The 19,697-nt window shown below is 41.0% G+C and overlaps 1 protein-coding gene across 1 annotated transcript in view; it reads right to left on the bottom strand.

The window, feature by feature from the left end:
• Positions 1-775: 775 nt before the first annotated feature.
• The window catches only part of LOC122781686 (collagen alpha-1(XIX) chain), an 85,933-nt gene continuing 67,011 nt past the window's right edge, over positions 776-19,697 (bottom strand). Inside the window, exons 37-54 of the mRNA XM_044045632.1 lie at positions 19,326-19,379; positions 19,165-19,218; positions 18,771-18,815; positions 17,845-17,895; positions 17,651-17,695; positions 16,396-16,422; positions 15,229-15,282; positions 14,327-14,371; positions 13,954-13,998; positions 13,794-13,856; positions 13,365-13,400; positions 11,830-11,874; positions 11,234-11,377; positions 10,214-10,280; positions 9,991-10,119; positions 5,787-5,864; positions 2,718-2,834; positions 776-1,424 (exon numbers count right to left, since the gene is read on the bottom strand). Of these exons, the coding sequence (XP_043901567.1) occupies positions 2,734-2,834; positions 5,787-5,864; positions 9,991-10,119; positions 10,214-10,280; positions 11,234-11,377; positions 11,830-11,874; positions 13,365-13,400; positions 13,794-13,856; positions 13,954-13,998; positions 14,327-14,371; positions 15,229-15,282; positions 16,396-16,422; positions 17,651-17,695; positions 17,845-17,895; positions 18,771-18,815; positions 19,165-19,218; positions 19,326-19,379 (1,083 nt within the window). The 3' untranslated portion in view covers positions 776-1,424; positions 2,718-2,733. The remainder of the gene's footprint in view (positions 1,425-2,717; positions 2,835-5,786; positions 5,865-9,990; positions 10,120-10,213; positions 10,281-11,233; positions 11,378-11,829; positions 11,875-13,364; positions 13,401-13,793; positions 13,857-13,953; positions 13,999-14,326; positions 14,372-15,228; positions 15,283-16,395; positions 16,423-17,650; positions 17,696-17,844; positions 17,896-18,770; positions 18,816-19,164; positions 19,219-19,325; positions 19,380-19,697) is intronic.

Below are 19,697 nucleotides of genomic sequence, written 5' to 3'. Positions count from 1 at the left end.
ACGTCACACTGATGTTGGCATTTAAGCTGAGGTTTTTGCATCTATTTTGTGAATATCATGAGATGTTACACGTTTCACTAAAAATCACTTTTTTAGATTTGACATTTTCCACTTATAATAACATGGACTTAAACGGCCGGCAACCAAATGAGCTCTGACATCAGCTACCATTTTCTGTTTTCCTTAGTTATCAAACTGTGACGCTAAATCAGTCACAAACTGGTGCATATTAATTCCAATTCCGGCAAGATTCAATATAGGCAGGGAGCTTTTTCTCTGATCAGTGCAGCAGAAAGTCCACAAATGAGTTTGCCGTTACTGTTTCATTTGAATTAATTCAAGGTCTATGCTGCTGTCTCCAAGAGGGAAGCCATTACGCCAAATATGAAAATCAGTGTGATCAGAAAGCAGTAGTCAATAGAAAGGAAGGATTTCATGAAGCCTATAACCCAGAGAAGGATTGTTTTTCATGCACATTACAAGTGACGACAACATGAATGCATATCCAGCAGGGGGCGCTTTGAACTCACGAATGAGGTTGTTGGCATACACAGGTTTTTAGTTCCCCATCTAAAATCATACCCACTCACACAGATCAAATTTAACAGATGAATCTAAGCTGCCATGCAGAGGGAAGTATTTAAAAAAAAAGAAAGAAAAAGAAAAACGCTCTGCAGCTGCAGAATACGATGCGTTATAATTTACACAAGAGAAGGGTGACGACTTTCTGTGATGTGAGACGCGAAAGAAAAAGGGGTGTCAAACAGATCTTAAAAAGATGAAATAAAGAAAGTGCCAAGTTCTTAACATCGTGAAGTGTCAGATACACCCACAGAACTTTTCAAACATTAATCACAGCAGGGCACTTAAAAGTAAATGTAAAGTCTTTGAGTCAAACTTTCATTTAAACAGCACTCAAAGTGAACGCCCATGTACAGAACGTATTTAATTGTTTCACGTTGTTTATACGTTAATAAAGAGGATTTTATACAATCAAATTCTTCAAAATCTTTAAACAGATCCATGACTGAATCTTTAATCTATAAATAAATGACTCTGTGGTGAATTGGAATTTCTTTTTTCGTTTTTTTTTCGTTTGGGGAAAGCTAACTCAAACCTTTCTGACAACATTTAAGAACATTTAAATAAAATTCAAACATATTACAGCAAATAAATACATCAGAACTCCAGTATTACGATATACCGCCACCCATCAAGAAAAAACCCAGTGATACATAGTGACACAGTACTGGTCAGTGAGTGAGTGATGAACCACGACCTCTGACCATGATACTGCTAAAAACAACTCACGAAAAGTTCAAGTATGTTTGTGAGTGTGACGACTCACAACAAGAAGAAGGAGGAGGAGGAGGAGGAGGAGGAGTCTGAAGTTGCAGTGTAGGCGTCCGATTTCCTTTGTGCGGCTGCAAATAATCAAAAATATACAAATAAAACCAGAGGAATCATCATACACAACACCTTGTAAACAATTCACATGAATAATCCTCCTCGTCACGAGAAAACGGCACGGACCGCGACGTGTGATTGATGACGAACGTGAGAAACTTTAACGCGCTGTTACGCTGACACATTAATGATGCTTATGTACTATCTTTTTAATTATCTTTGCACGGTCCCGTCATCAGCCCCCGTTAGACAAGGGAAAAAAAGAGGGCGAGGGTCATTTATCCTATTTACAGGGTAAACCAACAGTGAAGGTGACAACTCGTTCACATCTCGTTTCACTTTTCAACATTTTGACAAATTTGCCCTTGGGGTCTGTGACCGTCAGACAAAAGCTATGTTCGTTTTTTGGGATTAAAAATGCCACGACAAACCTCGCTAATGAGTGCATAAAACCGGCGTAACATTCTTGCAGATGAGCGATTACGTCGGCGAACAGAACATCTCTGATTCAAAAACGTAGCCGCGCACCTCCCAGTAATTACATTACTGGATATCCGTGTTGCGATTACTACAATTATCGCTGCCATCTGTCAAATACATTCTTAAGAACACGCTCAGAATAAAGAATTCTCCATATTAGACACATCTGCTGCACTTTGGTTGCATAAAGAGTTTCAAAAAAATTGGGAATTTTCTCACACATACATTCATTCAGATTTCTCTCCCACACCAACACACGTGTGTGTGTACTTCTATCTTTGTGGGGACACTGACTGAAGTGATACATTCTCTATAGCCCTTTTACCCCCAAACCCTAACCCCAAAAACTAAAGTCTTAGCCCTCAAAAAGCCCAGTTTAGACCCGAGTCTAGACTGAGGTCTAAGGATCAAAGTGACCCTCACAAAGGTAGAAGCCCGCGCACGCACACATGCAGGCTTCTCTGAATCACAGAGCACAGAAGAGTGCATAGGCACGCCCATTAGGGAGGCAAACAAATAATTAAGAAAAAAAACCAAAGTCATTTCATGGTTTTGAAAGAAAGAATGAGAGTTGATGAGGAATGCATTACATTACAGTAGTGGATGTAAGAAATAACTTAAAAGTACAGCAAAAAGAAAGGATAAAACTCAAAAGGTTTGCCACTGCATTCCAAAGGAAAACAACCCCGCCCGCATCCAAATGTCATAGTAAGGTGAACAAAAGAGGTCAGTAGTGAGTCTGCGTGATAAAGCCGAGCCGAGGAAGCTGTCGGATGTAGCGAGGCCACGCGACTCCGGCTCTAAAAGTCCGTCGTCCAACAAGCTCAAACCTCTCTGCTGCTGGATTCACAAGGACGGCAGGAGACAATCGCTGGGGTTGCACGTCCCAGGAGGTCCAGGGGGCCCCTGAGGGCCAGGACGGCCCTGGAAGGGGGCTCCAGGAGGCCCTTGATAGAGAATTAAAAACATTATTATTTCTGCTGAATGACATTTTTAATCGTTGTTTTCCAAAAGTGATAAAACTCCACATGTTGCCTCATTCACTGTCCATACAGACTGACTCTGCAATTTTATAAAAGCTTGTTAAATGTGGAGTTATGAGTAGTTCAAATCTGAATGGCAACACAGACCAATATAAAGCATATTCATATACAGTTTAATCCACTACCAGCTACTGGTACATTCATTGACTAAAATAAACAGTAATACAATGATATAACTAACTGACATAAATGAATCAACATGTTTTAAAATGAATTAAAGATTTCTGCATCTTTTTTTCCTGCATTTTGTTCCACTTTATTGAGAATATCTTTAAATTACTGTGTGGTGTCAAGATGTAACCTTGGGATAATAACACATAAGTGATGCATTTTTTTTATAATTACAACAGTTTTTTTTTTAATCAACAAATAGATCTGTAATGATTGAATGATCATTATCGTTTATATCATCTTTCAACGTATGTGTGATTCAAAGCAAACTGGAAATTACAGCAGTGGTGTTATATATTAAGATTAGGGCATAATTAATACTATATGAGTTTTCATATAGTGAAAATATTCATAGTCATATTTTTTAGTGTTTTTCTTATTCACACTTGAATTCTTTAATTTCACTGCCATGACACTGATGGACAGAGAACAGACATTTTGACTTGATCTCAAAGGCGGGGAAAGTGAGGGGGAGGGATTTCAATCCTCACCATTTACTAGTTTCACCTACAACACAGCGAAGTCAAGTGTTGTACTTGAACTGCTAATAACTGCGAACAAATCGCAGGTGCTGCCTTGTTCTTTCGCCTCGCTCGGTAAACACATTCATCACCTGTGTAACTGCTCACGCGCAAATTGGTTGTTTATAGTAAGGCAACGTGTGGACAGGTGCACAACAATCAAATCTCTGAGCCCCCCCCCCACCTTCCTTACTAATTAGCTATTATTGTACAAGGTAAGTAATGCACTGCAGGTGTGCATGACTTAACAGCAGCGCCATCACGTCACATACAGTGATGAAGACAACAATAGATTGTGATCACTCTCAGGAAAATAACATTAAATGATTCGTTTAATTTCACCGAGATGCTCCCCGCCTGCTCTCCTGTGCTATCATGTCCTCATGTGAACCAATAACACTGAAGCTGTAGCCTGCCAAGAGAGCTTTTACTTTCTGATGATAAAAACTGATAAAAATGAGCCTCCTGTGAGACGCCCATATATCGCAGTCTCCAGTGAACCTGTTGGTGGTACGGCAGGATGGTCCTCTATATATGGATGTGACAGGGTACAAGCTGTCCTTCCCTGTCACGAGCTAGTGACGGCAAATTTGTTTGGGAATAATCTAAGTGCAAGAGCTAGAACAGTAGCTTGACACATTCATAGCAGTCTTTTTCAGGTAGATTCCATCTCGTCCTTGTGTAAATAACACTTCATGCCACTATGGGACACTTTCTAAATGTTTATATTCTTAACATTTTATACGTTTATATTCTTATTCTTTAATCCATCTTCTACCACTTTATCCTCCACATGAGGCTCGCGGGGGGTCGCTGGTCCCGATAGGCGGGATGCGCCCTGGACAGGTCACCAGTCCATCACAGGGCCACAACCCTCCACTCTTACACTCATGGTCAATTTAAAATAAAACCGCTTTTTCAGATGAAAGACACAGCATAGATACATGTAGTGTCAGATTGTTTCTGTCACAAAAGACCCACCAGAGGCAGAATAACAACATTACCAGCAAACAAAACTTGATGCACTGCAGCTGTTGTTGGAGAAAGTGCAATGATGGACTTTTACTTAGAAGTGACATACACTAAGTGCTCTGACACGGCAGCATTTTCTCCTGCAGTTTTAGAAAAGTTTGCACAAGCTCGGAGCTGTGTTAATCTCCAACACGCTGAGACGCCAAATGAAGTCTGAAATAGAATTTCAGGTTTGAGACGTAGTAAAAGCGCAGTTAAATACAACAATGTCGCGGACACGCACAGAACTTTTCTCCTTTCAGTGGGAAAATAAGTCTTTTACATCGCACTGAAAAACAGCTTCTATCCTAAAGCCATGTCAGAACTGAACAGTGCCAAACTCTGACACTGACTTCACACTGTACATAATGTTTAAATTCAAATTCAACTTTATTTGTCCCTAAGCGGGGCAATTTGCATAGCGGCACAGTGCGAGACATGAAAGGACAGCAAGACCAGAGCCATGGAAAACACACACGCACAAACAAATAACAAAACAGGCCGAAGAGCACCGCTTCGATGACAGGCAGAAACTTGAAAGCAGCAATAAAACCTAAACACACACGTAATACATTGACATGGCAGCAAATAACCACATTACACGGACAACGCCGCCTGTGTCCACAATGAAGTACAACAACAACTAAAAATGTACATAACATATGTATTATTTAAGTCAATACCTCCTTTTCCCTGCATTGAGAAGCGTAATGGCTGTGGGGGATGAAGGAGTTTTTGTTTTTGTTGGTCTTAACCGGGGCGGAATGTGAGCGTTTAACTCCTGTGTGTCGACAGACAGGATGGAAAGCTACTGCTGGACACCTATGATTTTGGTGCTTATGTTCACTATTTTCCACAGAGCATTATTGGATTTAGTATTCAGATTGTGAAGTGTTTACATTCTACTGCACCTTCTACCAACAGCACCATAAACTCTCACATCTATAATGCTAATAATATAGCATATAATGCTAACAACGTCTAGATAATATTATGCTATATTAGCACAACGCGACACAACGCCTCTAGTTGTATGTGGTGTCTTCAGTTTTTAAAACACCAACATTATTTGCTCAATATTTCTCACACAGTCAAGTGCTACACACTTGTGGTGTTGTGTTCTATCTAACACATTCCAGTGTTGTGTTCTTACCTGGCGGCCCCATGGGTCCTGGATCACCTGGCAGCCCGAGCCCAAACTGGCCTCGTTCTCCTTTCTGACCTCTGTATCCTGAGGGCAGACACAACAGTGTGACTGAATACAAACGCTGTAGTACATGTAGTATAATAACTGTGAGGGGTCATGTTTGCCGAGTACATGGTATGGTTAGTGCGATTAGTACACCACAAAATCCAACAACCGACGAGATAAAGATAGACTTTTGCAAACGTGGGCACTCCAACATTACAGACAGTGCTCTTGAAGATGTGGATATTGACATTGTGACAGTGTCATGCATCAAGTCTGCACTTATTTTAGGAGAAGCGGGAGTGGAAATAGGTTACTCTGGGTTGAATAGTAAAAAGATATACACCGGCATCCTGTCAAAATAAAAATCATCAAACAAGCCATGTGTGCATTAGTGTTTGAAGGGCAAGGCAGCGGCGTTGTGGGCACACAACAGCTTTCTGTCGGCAAAAGGGTCAGAAGCAAGTCTTTGAAGATTCCCCGAAATAGGTCAGATATGCGGGTCACTGAAGGCATTCAGAGTGACAAGATATGTGTAATCAAAGGTGGCGTCATTTTTACAGAAAACAAAATGGATGCAACAGATGCAGTAAACAATCATCGCTATTCACAACAACAAGTCTCTGGCACTCGACGACGACACACGTTCAAAAGAAGCGTAATTCTCTAGAGAGGAACACGAGAGAACGAGGTACAAGCTGGAGCATAAAAACCTTGTTACTCTCCTAAATTACGTCTAAGATGAAAAAAACACAAGCACATGCTCAGTCGGTCAAAAAAGGTCTACACTGGATATAGATTATGTATAGAAGAATCGAAGCGTGTACCCTCCTTCACAACAATATGCAGACAAACATACAACTCAAAGACGCCTCACTCCGTGCAAAGCCTGAAAGTCTTTACCATTCAAAACAGCAGCAAACCAAGTAAAAATGTGCGGGGCTGAAAAAATATTCCCCCATGAGGCACTTTAAGTAATAGAGTCTCAGGGCCAGCGGTTGTAAGGACTGCGTCAGAAACACTGAAATGAGTATCAAATTTTACACAGCCTGGGCCCAAAGGGGAAATGCTTGAATGCCTACACGTCAGAGAAAATCTGAGAAGAAGAAAAAAAAGCTTAAAAACGCACAAAAACGGAGTCTCAAAGAGAGCGGGGCTAGTAAGCACACATCGCCACAATAATGAGACTTCTTTCAACTCTCCCAGACCCCTGGAGATATACCATGGAGAAAAGAGCACTGTACCTTAAGAAAGAAATAAAAATAACAAAAAAAAAACAACCAAAGAAATAACACCAAACTGGTGCACGCTGATAAATGGAAAAAAATAGCATACTCTCCATGTCTCTGTACTTGGTTGAACATTAATGAACAAAGCTGGATAATGAAACCAATACAATTGCCAGAGAAGTCTGAATGACAGGATTGCAGTCACACACCTGTTGTGCACAACGTATTAACAGCAACAACTATTTATTCATGATATGCGTTACAAAAGAGAAGAAGAAAAGCGAACACATTTGCTCAGCTGCGCCATCAAAGACTTAATTACTGTGGAATATTTACTCATATGTCCAATATCGTACAGCACAAAGAGGAGCCGCTCTGAAACACGGCTGATGTAAAGAAAGACACTGTCACTCCCAGTCTGTGTTAATAAATATACACATTTCACACGACAAATAAAAACAAAACGTTGAACGCATACAATGACTTACAACAGTGTATATATTTCCATCGTCTAATGTAAAAGAGGAAGAGAATCACAAACGAGCACTCCATTACAAAAGCATGCGTCCTTTTTTCAGTACTCACTAACACGTTAAGACTTTCGCCCGTGTGAAAGCATAAGGTTAAAAAAAAAAAGAAAACAGTTTAAATCCAACAGAGGGGTTATTTTTCTCCATAAACAATTCATTTTGGCATATTGGTGAACAAGTCAAATTGGATATTCCAGAGGAGCACAGTCTCTAGTGGAGGATGACGAGAAATAATGAGGAAATATTACCCCCAAACTCTCTCCCCCATCTTAGAGGAGAAACAAGTCAACACAGAAGAAAAAAAGAAAAAAAAATTAAGAAGTTGCTAAATTTCTTGATTTATCAAGGGGAAATAACTTTTCGCTTTACTTTCAATAAATATTTATTGCAAGGCTGCATTAAGAATCACCTATAAAACACTCATTTGAAGCATAAAAAAAGTCAAACAAGCAAAAACAAAATCCGAGACATGTGTAATGCAAATGGAATTAACACAGCACAAATATTTATAGCCGAGGAGTTGCCTACTTTAACTACATTATTCATAAATGAGAGTGGCACTTTAGATTATAGCGCCGGGTTAAAGTGTAAACGGTCTTGAGTAATGTGAGGTAGATACAAAGCTCTTGAGAAAGGACGATGCAGTGGTGCTTGGATCTGCACCAAAACCCGAAACACACTCCTTCTCTTTAAGGTGAAGGCACCGTAGTTCTGCTGCAGACACGTTACAAATCGACAGGCAATTCTGAGGTATAAAGCCTGACCAGCAAACCATTAGTGTTGTATGAGCAGTCAGAGTGTTCACCCCTCTTTACTGACTACACTCCGTTTGTATTTTACAGGCTTTCTCTCCTGGAGTGAGGTATCAATACTGGGGCTCTTTTCCTGTCCACACTGATAATACTTTCTCTTATTCACAGCCAATTCTTCGCTTGTCTTCATATTTCCCAGAGAGCCGCTGTGCACCACACTCCAGGCCTTTCCTCTGCTTCCCGCCCCTCAGTCTGTGTTGATATATGGGTGTAAGCAAGAGAAAAATACCCATGAATCCCTGCAAAATGCAAGCGTTAGCCGACATTGGTGCCCTCACCCAAACCTTGCCAGTTGTAGAAAAAACATCCTATACTGAGTTTGTGTCAACCTGCAGCATTGGGTTTACAGTAGTACATGCTGGCTCCTTTAAAAGTAGTAGGTTACATATGTGATACAGCATATGCTAGTTGGACTATCGGCAACATTTAAAGGGGCTATATGTAAGAGATGTAATATACTAAGTCATAAAATGACCATGATATGTCACCCGAGATTAAGGATAAACATGTTTGCTTTCCTGATAACTATGGTGCAGCCAGATTATTCCTAATTCAAATTTTCATTTGCTGGCTGCAAACTCTTCATGTTTTGGTCCGTTGCACCATCCGGCACCAACTACCTAATCACGCAGCTCGTAGCACTTCAACACCCTGGTTGCCAGCAGAGTTATGATATGTGCGCAGTGAACTGCAGTGATGGGTCAGAAATGTTGAACGTCAACCAAACACGAATGACCTCGCTACTGCAAGAAAAACCAGGGTCTGCATTGGAAATACATTCAAAGTATAGATGGATAAAAAAACAGAGAGGTCCGTTGAAGACACGTCTGTGTGGATCGTTTTCTCCTCAACAGGGAAGCAAAAGGAAGCTTCACGCTCTCCCTTTTTCCTCTTTCCCTCATTCGCTTTCAATCTCCGCCTGTTGCTTACACATGGGAATTAGCCAAATAGGTTCACTCACTCATCGTCTACCACTTTATCCTCCACATGAGGGTCACGGGGGGGGGGACATAGAGCGAAAAGGCGGGCTACACCCTGGACAGATCGCCAGTCCATCACAGGGCCACATATACTCAAAACTATGGTTAATTTAGAGTGTCTAATTCCCAAATCTGCATGTATTTGGATTGTGGGATGAGATCGGAGAACCTGGAGAAAACCCCCCACACACGGGGAGAACATGCAAACTCCATCAGGTCCTTGTTCTGACTGGGTCTCAAACCCGGGTCTTGTTGCTGCAAAGGTAAGAGTGCTAACCACTACACCAACCGTGTGGCCCCAAATAGGTTCAGTGTTTATAAAACAGTAAAACAGACAGCAGTTCCTTGACTGTTTCATAAACTTTGGCAACCATGCTCTATTGAATTGGGAATACAGTGACCATATGAAACATTAAAGCTCACCGCTGTATTTTTTTTTTACATATATCCCCTTTAAAGTACCGAGGAGTCATACACATATGCTTTGGCTACATTAAACTAATGGTTAATCAAGTTTCAACACCAGTGTAAAGCATTCACAATGCCATTTTTGAACTGAGGTGGTTGTTTTAAGGTGAGGCTGTGTAACAGTTTCAACTGCCAGCTCGAGTTCCTACCTTGAGGACCAGGAGATCCAGGCTCCCCCGGTGGTCCGGCTTTGCCAGGAGGTCCTGGAGGCCCTTGAACCTGCGGAGCTAAGATGCCTGCAGGTGTCTTTTGCAGCATGGCAGCGCCTGATAGCTTCTCTGTAAGAGTAAAAAAACCAAAAAACAAACATCCTTCACACGTAGAATTCATGACACATAACACAACAATGAATAAAGATGAAGAAAAACGTACCTCCAAGGACCCTTAGTACTTCATTTTGGATAATCACCTTGAGTTCCTCTATGAAACTTGGGTCTCCCTGTATGTGCGAAAAGATTAATACAAATTTCTCTGGGGGTATTTTTCAACAGAAATATAAAGAAACATAATGCTATGAAGAGGAGACAACACTGAAAAAAAAAATTCAATATTGGTGAATTATCAGCAGGGGAGGTTCAATAGAGATGATGGTTATTAAAGTATGACATTTAAGTGTCTCAGCTCCAAAATGTCTTCCTTACAGGTTGAAGAAACTGAGCTAATACTGCTAAAGTACATTATTCAATGAGATTCTACTTTGCTCAGCAATAAAACAGGTATAAAATGCATTCATTGGGGACATACTGAATTAAATATTAGGATATAAACCTATTTTTTGGTGTTACTTTATGTCTGGACCTGTAGAGCAGCTCATATATATATACATATACATATATGTACATATATATATACATATATATATGTATATATATATATATATATATATATATATGTACATAGATATATAGATATGTAATAATATATACTCTGGCACTCTCAGCAGCACCGTTAGATATAGCACACAATGGTAGCCTTGGACCTTCAATTGCTGTATTCAGAAGAGTTTTTCATCTTGGCTGTGAACGTTATGTAACCGCCTGTGAGACCGTGCGCAGTATTTGTGAAATGTCTGTGGCACATGGAGGTGTTCTCGCTGCTCTGCAGATCTGCAGGCACGCCCACATATCACTGTCTTTTTCTCGCCGTCTCCATCGTTCTGACCTCGCGTGGTGCCTAGATGATCGGGAGTGGGAAGCGTTGAGTGGAAGGAGAGTAGCAACCTCCCATCCACAGCCTTGTTTGATGTTTCCACAAAGGGAACAAAAGCTGAACTAGATGCACAAGCTCAGGTAGAAAGTAGGCTGACTTAGTCATTAACCGTTTGGGAGGATTATTTATTGATTTATTTATTTATTTTTTTGCTCATAGGCATCTGCAAATTTTACAACTTACCAAGAGGCTTACACTCTCCACCTGTCCTGGAGAGCCTGTATCACCTTTTTGGCCTGGCGGTCCCATCGGTCCACTCAGGCCAGGATCTCCTGAGCGACCTCTCTCGCCTTGAACGCCTCTTCCTCCAGGAATCCCAGAATCACCCTGTATTAAAGAAGCCCAGACATGTTTCAGCTCCATGTGATGGAAAACATTTGATTTCTTGTCAAAAGCTGCAAAGCCGTCAGTACAAATCCTCCCGACACATATGCTACGCTCACTTACCATGCAGCACACAAGTGACCTATTCCTATTAAAGTGCCCATGCAGAGGTTCTGGGTTTCTGTGGCCGTATATAAAGCTAAATGCCTCATTTTGTGTCCTCTATTACCAGTATGTGCAATAGATACTGTGAAAGTGTGACAGAGCCCTATAATTTTGCCTTGCTTATACAATAGGAAACTGCACTGAGCGTTAAATGCCTTTATCTGGTGCTTATGTGCTCGCGTGGATTAGTCAAACTGGGGCTGAAGCAAACACTTTCATTAGTATTCATCAAAACCTCTTTTGTGCACAAAACAGCTTCTTTTGAGCAAAATAGGAATGATGCTACTTACACGTTCTCCTTTGGGTCCTCTGTCCCCTGGTTTACCTGTGGCTCCCTTACAAAAAAACAGACAAATAAATGTTTTTTTGTCATAGAAAAAAGGTCAAAAGAATAATTGGAAAAAGAAATAATGCTGACCCTGAAGCTTTTTACCCACTGCTCACAGAATATTGATATTCAGTAACATGCAGAGGCACACACAAAACTCTATTATTCTAAAATGTAGACAAGTTAATATTTCAAACCGCAATATTGATATTAACTCTAGTATTTGCAGGTTGTTTTTTTTGTTGTTTTCTGAGCTATGAGCAAGCTTTATTTGAATTACCTGACTTTGAGAAATCTACTTTTTCAGATGACTGTGCATTGATTGTTTCTTACTCAGCTCAGGTGTACTGCTTGTATAATATCTCCCTGTATAGTGTTTCACCTTCTGCAATGTCATGGCTCCTCTGTATCCCTCCTGGTTTATTTGAAAAAACAAACAAAAAAAAAAGCCTGCTTCCCCATCAGCTGTCTCAACTGTACAGTGAAGCTGGTGGAGAAAATACCTGTCACTGGGTTTATGTCACAGCATCTTCTGTCTTCCAATCTCTCCCTGTCACTCCTCCTTGCTTCCCTTTACCGGGCTCACAGCTATTCCTCTGGGAACATCTTTGTATCAATTTCCTGTTGGATTACAGGAGCCATGCAAAAGACAATCTGGCATGATGTGGTTTTAAAGCGGGCATCTCTTTGTGATGCCGTTCTCCCCTGCTTGCTTTAATCTGCAGTACTCTGTATTCCCCGTTGCCTGATGGGGGGCTTAAATCTATCATCTCACCCACTGAAATGTGCTTCCTTGAGCATTACAATAAACCTCAAGCAGTGTGTGCAATGAGTCTGGGTGGAGGAGAGGAGCAAATCCACCTGCTAGATGGCACTGTTGCCCCACTAAAAAGCACCAAAGGACATGAGAAAAACACTGTAAGAAGCCCTATGTGCAGTGCTGAGATTTTGATGAAGGAATATTAACTAATAAGAATAATAAACACTGGGGTCTGTCATTAAAGTGGGAGGTGAAGAAAATCTTGTGAATCAGGAAGCAAAACATTAGACTTATAGTCAATCAAGTTGGGATATTAGCTTGTGTAATTTGTTGGAAATGGCTATTTAAAGCAGACCTGTTCTCCATGCTGTGAACGCAATCTTATGCAGTAAACATGAATAATAAATTGAATAAGTCACATGCAGCCATGCTGCAGCAATTGTTTCACTCAGGCAGTGTCTGGAGCCCTCTGTTACAAACATTTTATCGTCGCATCAAAGCATTCACTGTACAATTAGGGCAAAACAAGGAATAAAAACCAGCAATGCCTTAAATCTGCAGGATTCCATTTAGTTTTTATCGCGGATATCTCAAATATGCAAATAGATTTAATGCACTCGTGAGGCTGTAGGATGGGGAAAGGGGGATAAAAATCTGCTGTGCCATCTTTCTTTGTAACTTATGGCGATGTGAAGCACTCTCTATAAGGGGATTTGCGATGTGTGCGCACAACTCACCTTGTCTCCCGGAGTTCCATCCTTTCCATGTCTCCCCTGCTCAAGGAGCGCAACACAAACAAAGACATTTTGAATCAGCTCCCACCTTCGATTGGATCAGCACTGTTGCACTCCTAGTAATCTCCACAGTTAATGAGATATCTCAACCAAGGCATAATGATCCTGATTGCTGTGCGAACAATGTTCCATTGTGTGCTTACACGGGAAAATTACAAAAACTACCTCTGATGGTAATCACATAGAAGAAAGTAATCATGGTGATAGTACTAAAATAGGTATTTCATAGGCATTGTCATTGAATCATTTTCTTTTTTTTTAACATTTAACGGTACAACAGCTATGTATAAACCATATGTATTTCCAAGCTATACATTACAGGGAGATGCTTAGGCAACATCTAGAGCAACAGAATTCATGTAGCATACTTACAGGAACACCTTGTGGTCCCTCGGGTCCTGGGAATCCTGTCTCTCCAAGCGGCCCCCGCTCACCCTGTCAGAGAACAGAGACAGCCAATGTGTCAGTCGGCACTGACAAAGGAATGACGCGTGGATTGACAGCTCAAAGAGACTTAGAGGCTGCGGCTCACCGGCTCCCCTGGGATCCCTGGTTCGCCACGAGGTCCGGGCTTCCCCTGTCAATCACAGACACAGGACGAGAGGAGAAAGGGTTTGAAGACTTCACGATGGGTCTCATATCCCGCCCGCTCGACCTCCCATTTATAATATTGCTAACAGGCTACACCATAGCTGCACCGAAAATCCACTTCGCAGACCGCAGGTGTTTATCCGAGACCTTAATTGCAGTAGTATCGTGTTTTTGGAGGGGGATTTCTGTTCTTCACCGTTGAATTGTTGCCAGCAGCAGACTTAAACAACACCGGTGATTGATCAGGAAGAAGCCAGTGTGAGAAGGTGAATTAATCAGGGGGGGGAAAAAAATAATAATTAAACCTTACTTACTGGAGGACCGAGTGTCCCAGGTGGACCCGACAAACCAACATCACCCTGTAGAAAGCAACGACGCGTGTCAGTCAGACGGTAAACACGTCACATAAAAACACACACTGTCACGTCAAGCAGACGTTTACTGTATAGCGACACAGAAAGTTGGGAATAATGAATTATCCTGGGCTTCAGTGTACACGAAATGAAAACAAGGCTCAAACGGTTAAAACACCACACATTTCTACTCAGTCGAAACTACTAATGTATTATAAACAGCCTCCAGTCTTAAACATGTGTCACTCCTCTGACAGTGTTCCACTGAAGGACAAATTGTTGTGGATATGACACCTTTAATATTTCACTCCTAACACACACACACATATACACATGTTCACTGAGTTAGATCCATAAGGCTTTTTGTAGCTGTTCACGGGGCTGGTTTTGCTCCATTACGGAAAAAGCATCCAATAGTAACATCCATTGTGCAGGTGATTGTGTGAACAACAATTACATGAGAACGTGTCCAAACTGCTGTGGTATGACTACACACGGCAGTATTTCTGATGCATGCATTTAAAATATGTACATAAAATACAAAATAGATGACTGGCTCCTCCTCTCTCGGGGTCGTGGCGGCAGAGATTTTATTGCCATTCACTACTGTGTATACATACTCCACCACATTCACTTTTTAGCATTTTGAAAATCTAAAAATACGGTTTCTTTTATTCTGATACCTGGTGTGGCTGCTTGTATTTTGTAGTTTATTTTGACACATTTAATAGTTGCATATTTGTTATTTTATTTTGACGGTCGGGGTTAGATTTGTATGCATTTTTGCCAAAGTAACTGAGAAGCATTTTCTGTTTTCAACCTGGATGTCTTGTTTTTGACTAAATGATATCATAGCTGCTTACCTTGGGACCAGGTAGACCTTCCAGCCCAGGTAATCCCATGGCTCCCGGTTCCCCCTGCGAGAACAAACACAAGACAGCTGCTGTGTCAAGACAAAGTTTTGCGACTGATAAAAGACTCATTAGTTCTCCGTGTTTTGCGGCCAATAACCATGCCTGCAAGAAAACATTACACGCTAACAGGTAAAACAAGAGCCAAGCCATATGTGAATGAAAGTAGATTAAATCCTGAAGGAGCCAAGGTTTTCACACATTTTCATCTCTCCCATTGAAACTCTTGCCTGGGTGTTAATGCAACCCTTCACGTGTCAATATGAGGATAATCCTAGGAGGACAATACTTAAATGTGAGTGTTTCATATGATATGATCTATGACATATGCTGTCACACGGTGTCGGCTACAGAGGGGGATAGAAAAAAAGATTCCCATTTGACAGTCACAATTAGATTTGCTTTCGGCACTAAAAATAGAGACCCATTCGCCGTTCTAGAACAAGAGATGGCCACTATCTACCTCATCTTGCTAAAGCTGCCGTGGAGAAATGCCATTACACAGAACAGAGGGGCAACTGGTACTGACATAGACGGATTGTGCAGGTAATTGTCACCCATGTAGATTGTCATGAATAAGCGAGTGTGGCTAAGAGCAGAGTGGGCCAGCCAGAGGATCAGCTGTGAGACGGATTGGGGCAATTTCACCACAGCACTGGAGCTGCTCACACAATTTATTAAAATGTCAAATTAACATCCTGGTGAAAAATCACTGTGCAACAAAACAATAAAAAAAAAAAATTGCAATTGGCCCCATGAGAATAAAGAATTCAAGATGATGCGTCAAATAGTTTCCATGTCTGTGTGGATTGTGTCCAGGTATCATTCTGGGGGGAGGGGGAACGTGAAGTGCAGAGAGGGTTCATAAGTTCTCGCCTGAATGACAACACGGAACAATAGTTTCATCCTTGCAGAGGGTCTGATCACTGCTGTGTGTTAGAGTTGTACTCCGAGTGGTTAAGTGCTCAGGCTTGAGGGAGTATTGACTTATGTTGGACAAAACCACAGAGATGATGATAGAAAGCAACTGGCAACTCTGACTCCTCTATTTTTTATAGGGCAGCACAAAAAACAAATATTTCACAAAAATATATTCCAGAATGAGAAACTTCAACTCACTGCAAGTCCTTCATCTCCTTTGGGACCCTTGAAAAAAAGAGGGAAAAAAGGGACAGATTACTCCCTAGAATAAAAATCATAAATACAGCCTGAAATGACATGTGGCAACTGTACGTCATTGTCATTAAAATTTATAGTATTCATTACTGCATTTCTTTCCTCAAAAATGTCTGTCTGACATCAAGTGTACATGTGACTGTTTGAAGATGAAACATGGACAGGATTACATATTTCAGTCTGGCATCACACAAGCTTCAGAAATACTGGATATGCCTTTTAAAAACTCTGCTAACGTGTTTCCACAGAAAAGAGAGAAGGAATTATTGACAAACCGGGGCCTTTTGCTTTTAACATCGACTTAGATGCTCTCTTATTGATTGCATGGAGTTGCTGGGGCTCTGATGGATGCAAGTCTGGGAGAGGCAACCTCAAGATTTTGCAGGGGGTTCGTGTGCATTGTGCAATGCGGGTCTATTTTTTGTGTTGTGTTGTGGTGGATGGGTTCCCACAGGGCCCGTGAGTGAATGTCTTCCAGGACTGGACAAGATTAAAAAACGGTTTGATAAGGAGGAACGGGAGAAAATGATAAGCAAATCGGGTCACTTTGGCTTGGCACTTGTGCAGAGCAGGTGAAAATTCAGAGACCAGTTTGCATGTCAATGAAGCGGTGTGTCCCAGGGCAGGTCACAGACACCTGGTTGAGAGTCAGGGAGCCTCTTGCCTTTCACCATCCTCAAAGCTCTCCATGAACATGATTGACTGTGATAAAAGGGCCTCAGTTAATGCTGGACCAGTCGTTTTAATTTGATCCCTAATCCTGTGACTCCTAAATAATACAGAAGAGTATTAGGGCTACATGTAAAAAAATACATTCTGAGTTTAAAGAAAAAGTCAGAACTTTCTCTCTTTAATGTTATTTATTTTTTTAACATTTGGCCCTAATACTTTTCTATATAAATATGTGTTTGTTTCAAGCATTCTGAGAGATTTCTGACTTTTTTTTCTCAGAATTCTGACTTTAATCTTATAATTCTGATTTTAATCTCAGAATTCTGATTTTTTTCCCCGGACAATTCTGACTTTAATCTTAGATTCTGACTTTAATCTCAGAATGTTTTTTTCCAGAATTCTGACTAATCTCAGACTTTTTAATCTCAGAATTCATGCTGTTTTATTTCAATTTACACATGGCCCTAATACTCATCCGTATAAATATATGTGTGTGTGTTTCAAGCATTACAATTATTGTTCTTACCGGAGCACCGGGAGCTCCAGGGGGTCCTAAAACAGCTCCGCCACTCTGAAAGGACATTGTGTTATGACCTCATAGTTGACAAAATGGTTCAGGCAATATTTCAAACACAAACACAGTTGTGTTTTGCGCCAAAATGGCTGAAGGCGCTGTACACGTGAATCACAACAGCATTATGTACCACAGAGCAACATTACCTGCAGCTTGTACAGACTGCTCATCCCGTTGCCCTCCACATAGGGTACACCCTAAAACACAATCGTCAGAAAATAAGACACTCGCGTAAATGCACTGTACAGTGGATCTGGAGCAGTAATAGTGTGTTAAGCCCTTAAAAGCTACATTTGAGAAATCAATAGCTCATTTGGTGATTACACAAAGAGGAGGAATTTAAGAGTGAGAAGTGAAAAGAACAGGGGGGAAAAACTGAAAACAGTGGACTTTAATAACCCCTGAGCCGCTGCTAATTCAAAAAAAGAAAAACGATAGCATCTCAGAAATACAAAGAGCACACTGATTAAAAGAGATTCGTCAAAGGGAACAAATCTGGACTCGTTGGGTTCTGTTACAACATAAAAGAGTGTTTTTCCCATGATACATCAGGAAAGCGGAAGCCATTGTAAATGTAGACAGAGTCAAGATTCTCATTTAGAGCGAGTGGATTTCTGTGCCCTTTTCAGGCCACTGAGCTATCCCCCTGTCTTCCTGGACTGCAGTTTATGAGGCCAGGGGGTAGGAGGGCACGGCGGGTTCAAGGGGACGGCTGATGAACTATAGATTTGCTTTTGGAAGTGCTTACTCACTGGCCTTTCAGAGGGAGGGAACACGAGTGAATGCCAGTGAGTGGGTCACCCCAATCAGATGTGTACTTGTTTGTCAGTCATGGTTTTCCTTGTTTTCTTTGAACACTTCTTTTAACGAGGCCAAAGCAATATGTAAGTGTAAGAGATGTCAAGGCAGGGTTTTGGCTGATGTGAGCCTAAAATAGAAGATTCTTCAATGCTGGCGATTGAGAAAAACTTCATGTTAGAATATTTTAAATGTGGGTTCAATAGATGGCAGTAAGTCTGTAGCCTGTAGGTTTTTTAGACTGTGCCACCAGTCGGCTGGCACTGAAGCTTACCGGAGGACCTGGAAGCCCCGGTCTGCCTGTGGGACCTTCAGTTCCCTGCGAAAACACAAATCAAAGGAATTAAACATGTCGGCAAAATGCAAATGTTAACTAAGCACAGTGCCATGCTGGGTTCAGTAGTCCAGTGATATGAAAACAGCCCTGATTTTATGGCATTATTCATGACCTTATTTGTTATAGTGAAATTATTTGTTATAATCATTGCTTTTATTCGGGATTAGTGTTTGATCCAGAAACCAAAAAAAAAGAAAATAAACAATCCTTTAACATGGCGACCATCTATTTTTACATTTTGGAAGAGCAGTTAGACATTAATTATGTTGTTATGTTGCTGAATATTAAGATGCTGTACAATAAACAATGGTTAAGTGAGAGAAGGTCATACTTTTTCTCCTTTTGTGCCAGACTGGCCCACTGGACCAGGTCGCCCCATTATCCCCTGCAAACAGAACAGAATCCTGATGCACAAACCTTAAAAAAAGAATGCTTACGTAGTGTTGTGAAACATGTCTTATTATCAGGCCATATAATGAACAGGCTTCTCACCGGGGCTCCTGTGCGACCGGTCATACCGGGAAGTCCTGGTGCTCCTGGAGGCCCCTGAAGGAGACAAAGTGAATCATTATTTTATTTTTAAGTAAATTCACATGCACGGAAAATTCAGATTTTACAGCAAAATCTGACCAATAGAAGACACTTTGAGGAGTGAGACGTAGGAAACGATAATATCCACAGAACATCAATAGCCCTGCTCACTAAACAGATAATCTTTGCTCATGGGATTCACGATGTTTACCTTTGAATGTGCAGAAACTGAAACAGTCGTCGACAGCAAGGTTTTTTTGCATGTATTGTTTTATTGTCTTATACAGATGGATCTTCATCTGTTCAATTGATTATTTTATTATTGAGAAGCAA

The sequence above is a fragment of the Solea senegalensis genome, linkage group LG15, assembly GCF_019176455.1.
Source record: "Solea senegalensis isolate Sse05_10M linkage group LG15, IFAPA_SoseM_1, whole genome shotgun sequence".
Lineage (NCBI taxonomy): Eukaryota > Metazoa > Chordata > Actinopteri > Pleuronectiformes > Soleidae > Solea > Solea senegalensis.
The sequence above is the reverse complement of the archived record's forward strand: the minus strand, read 5'-3'. Positions and strand labels throughout refer to the sequence as shown.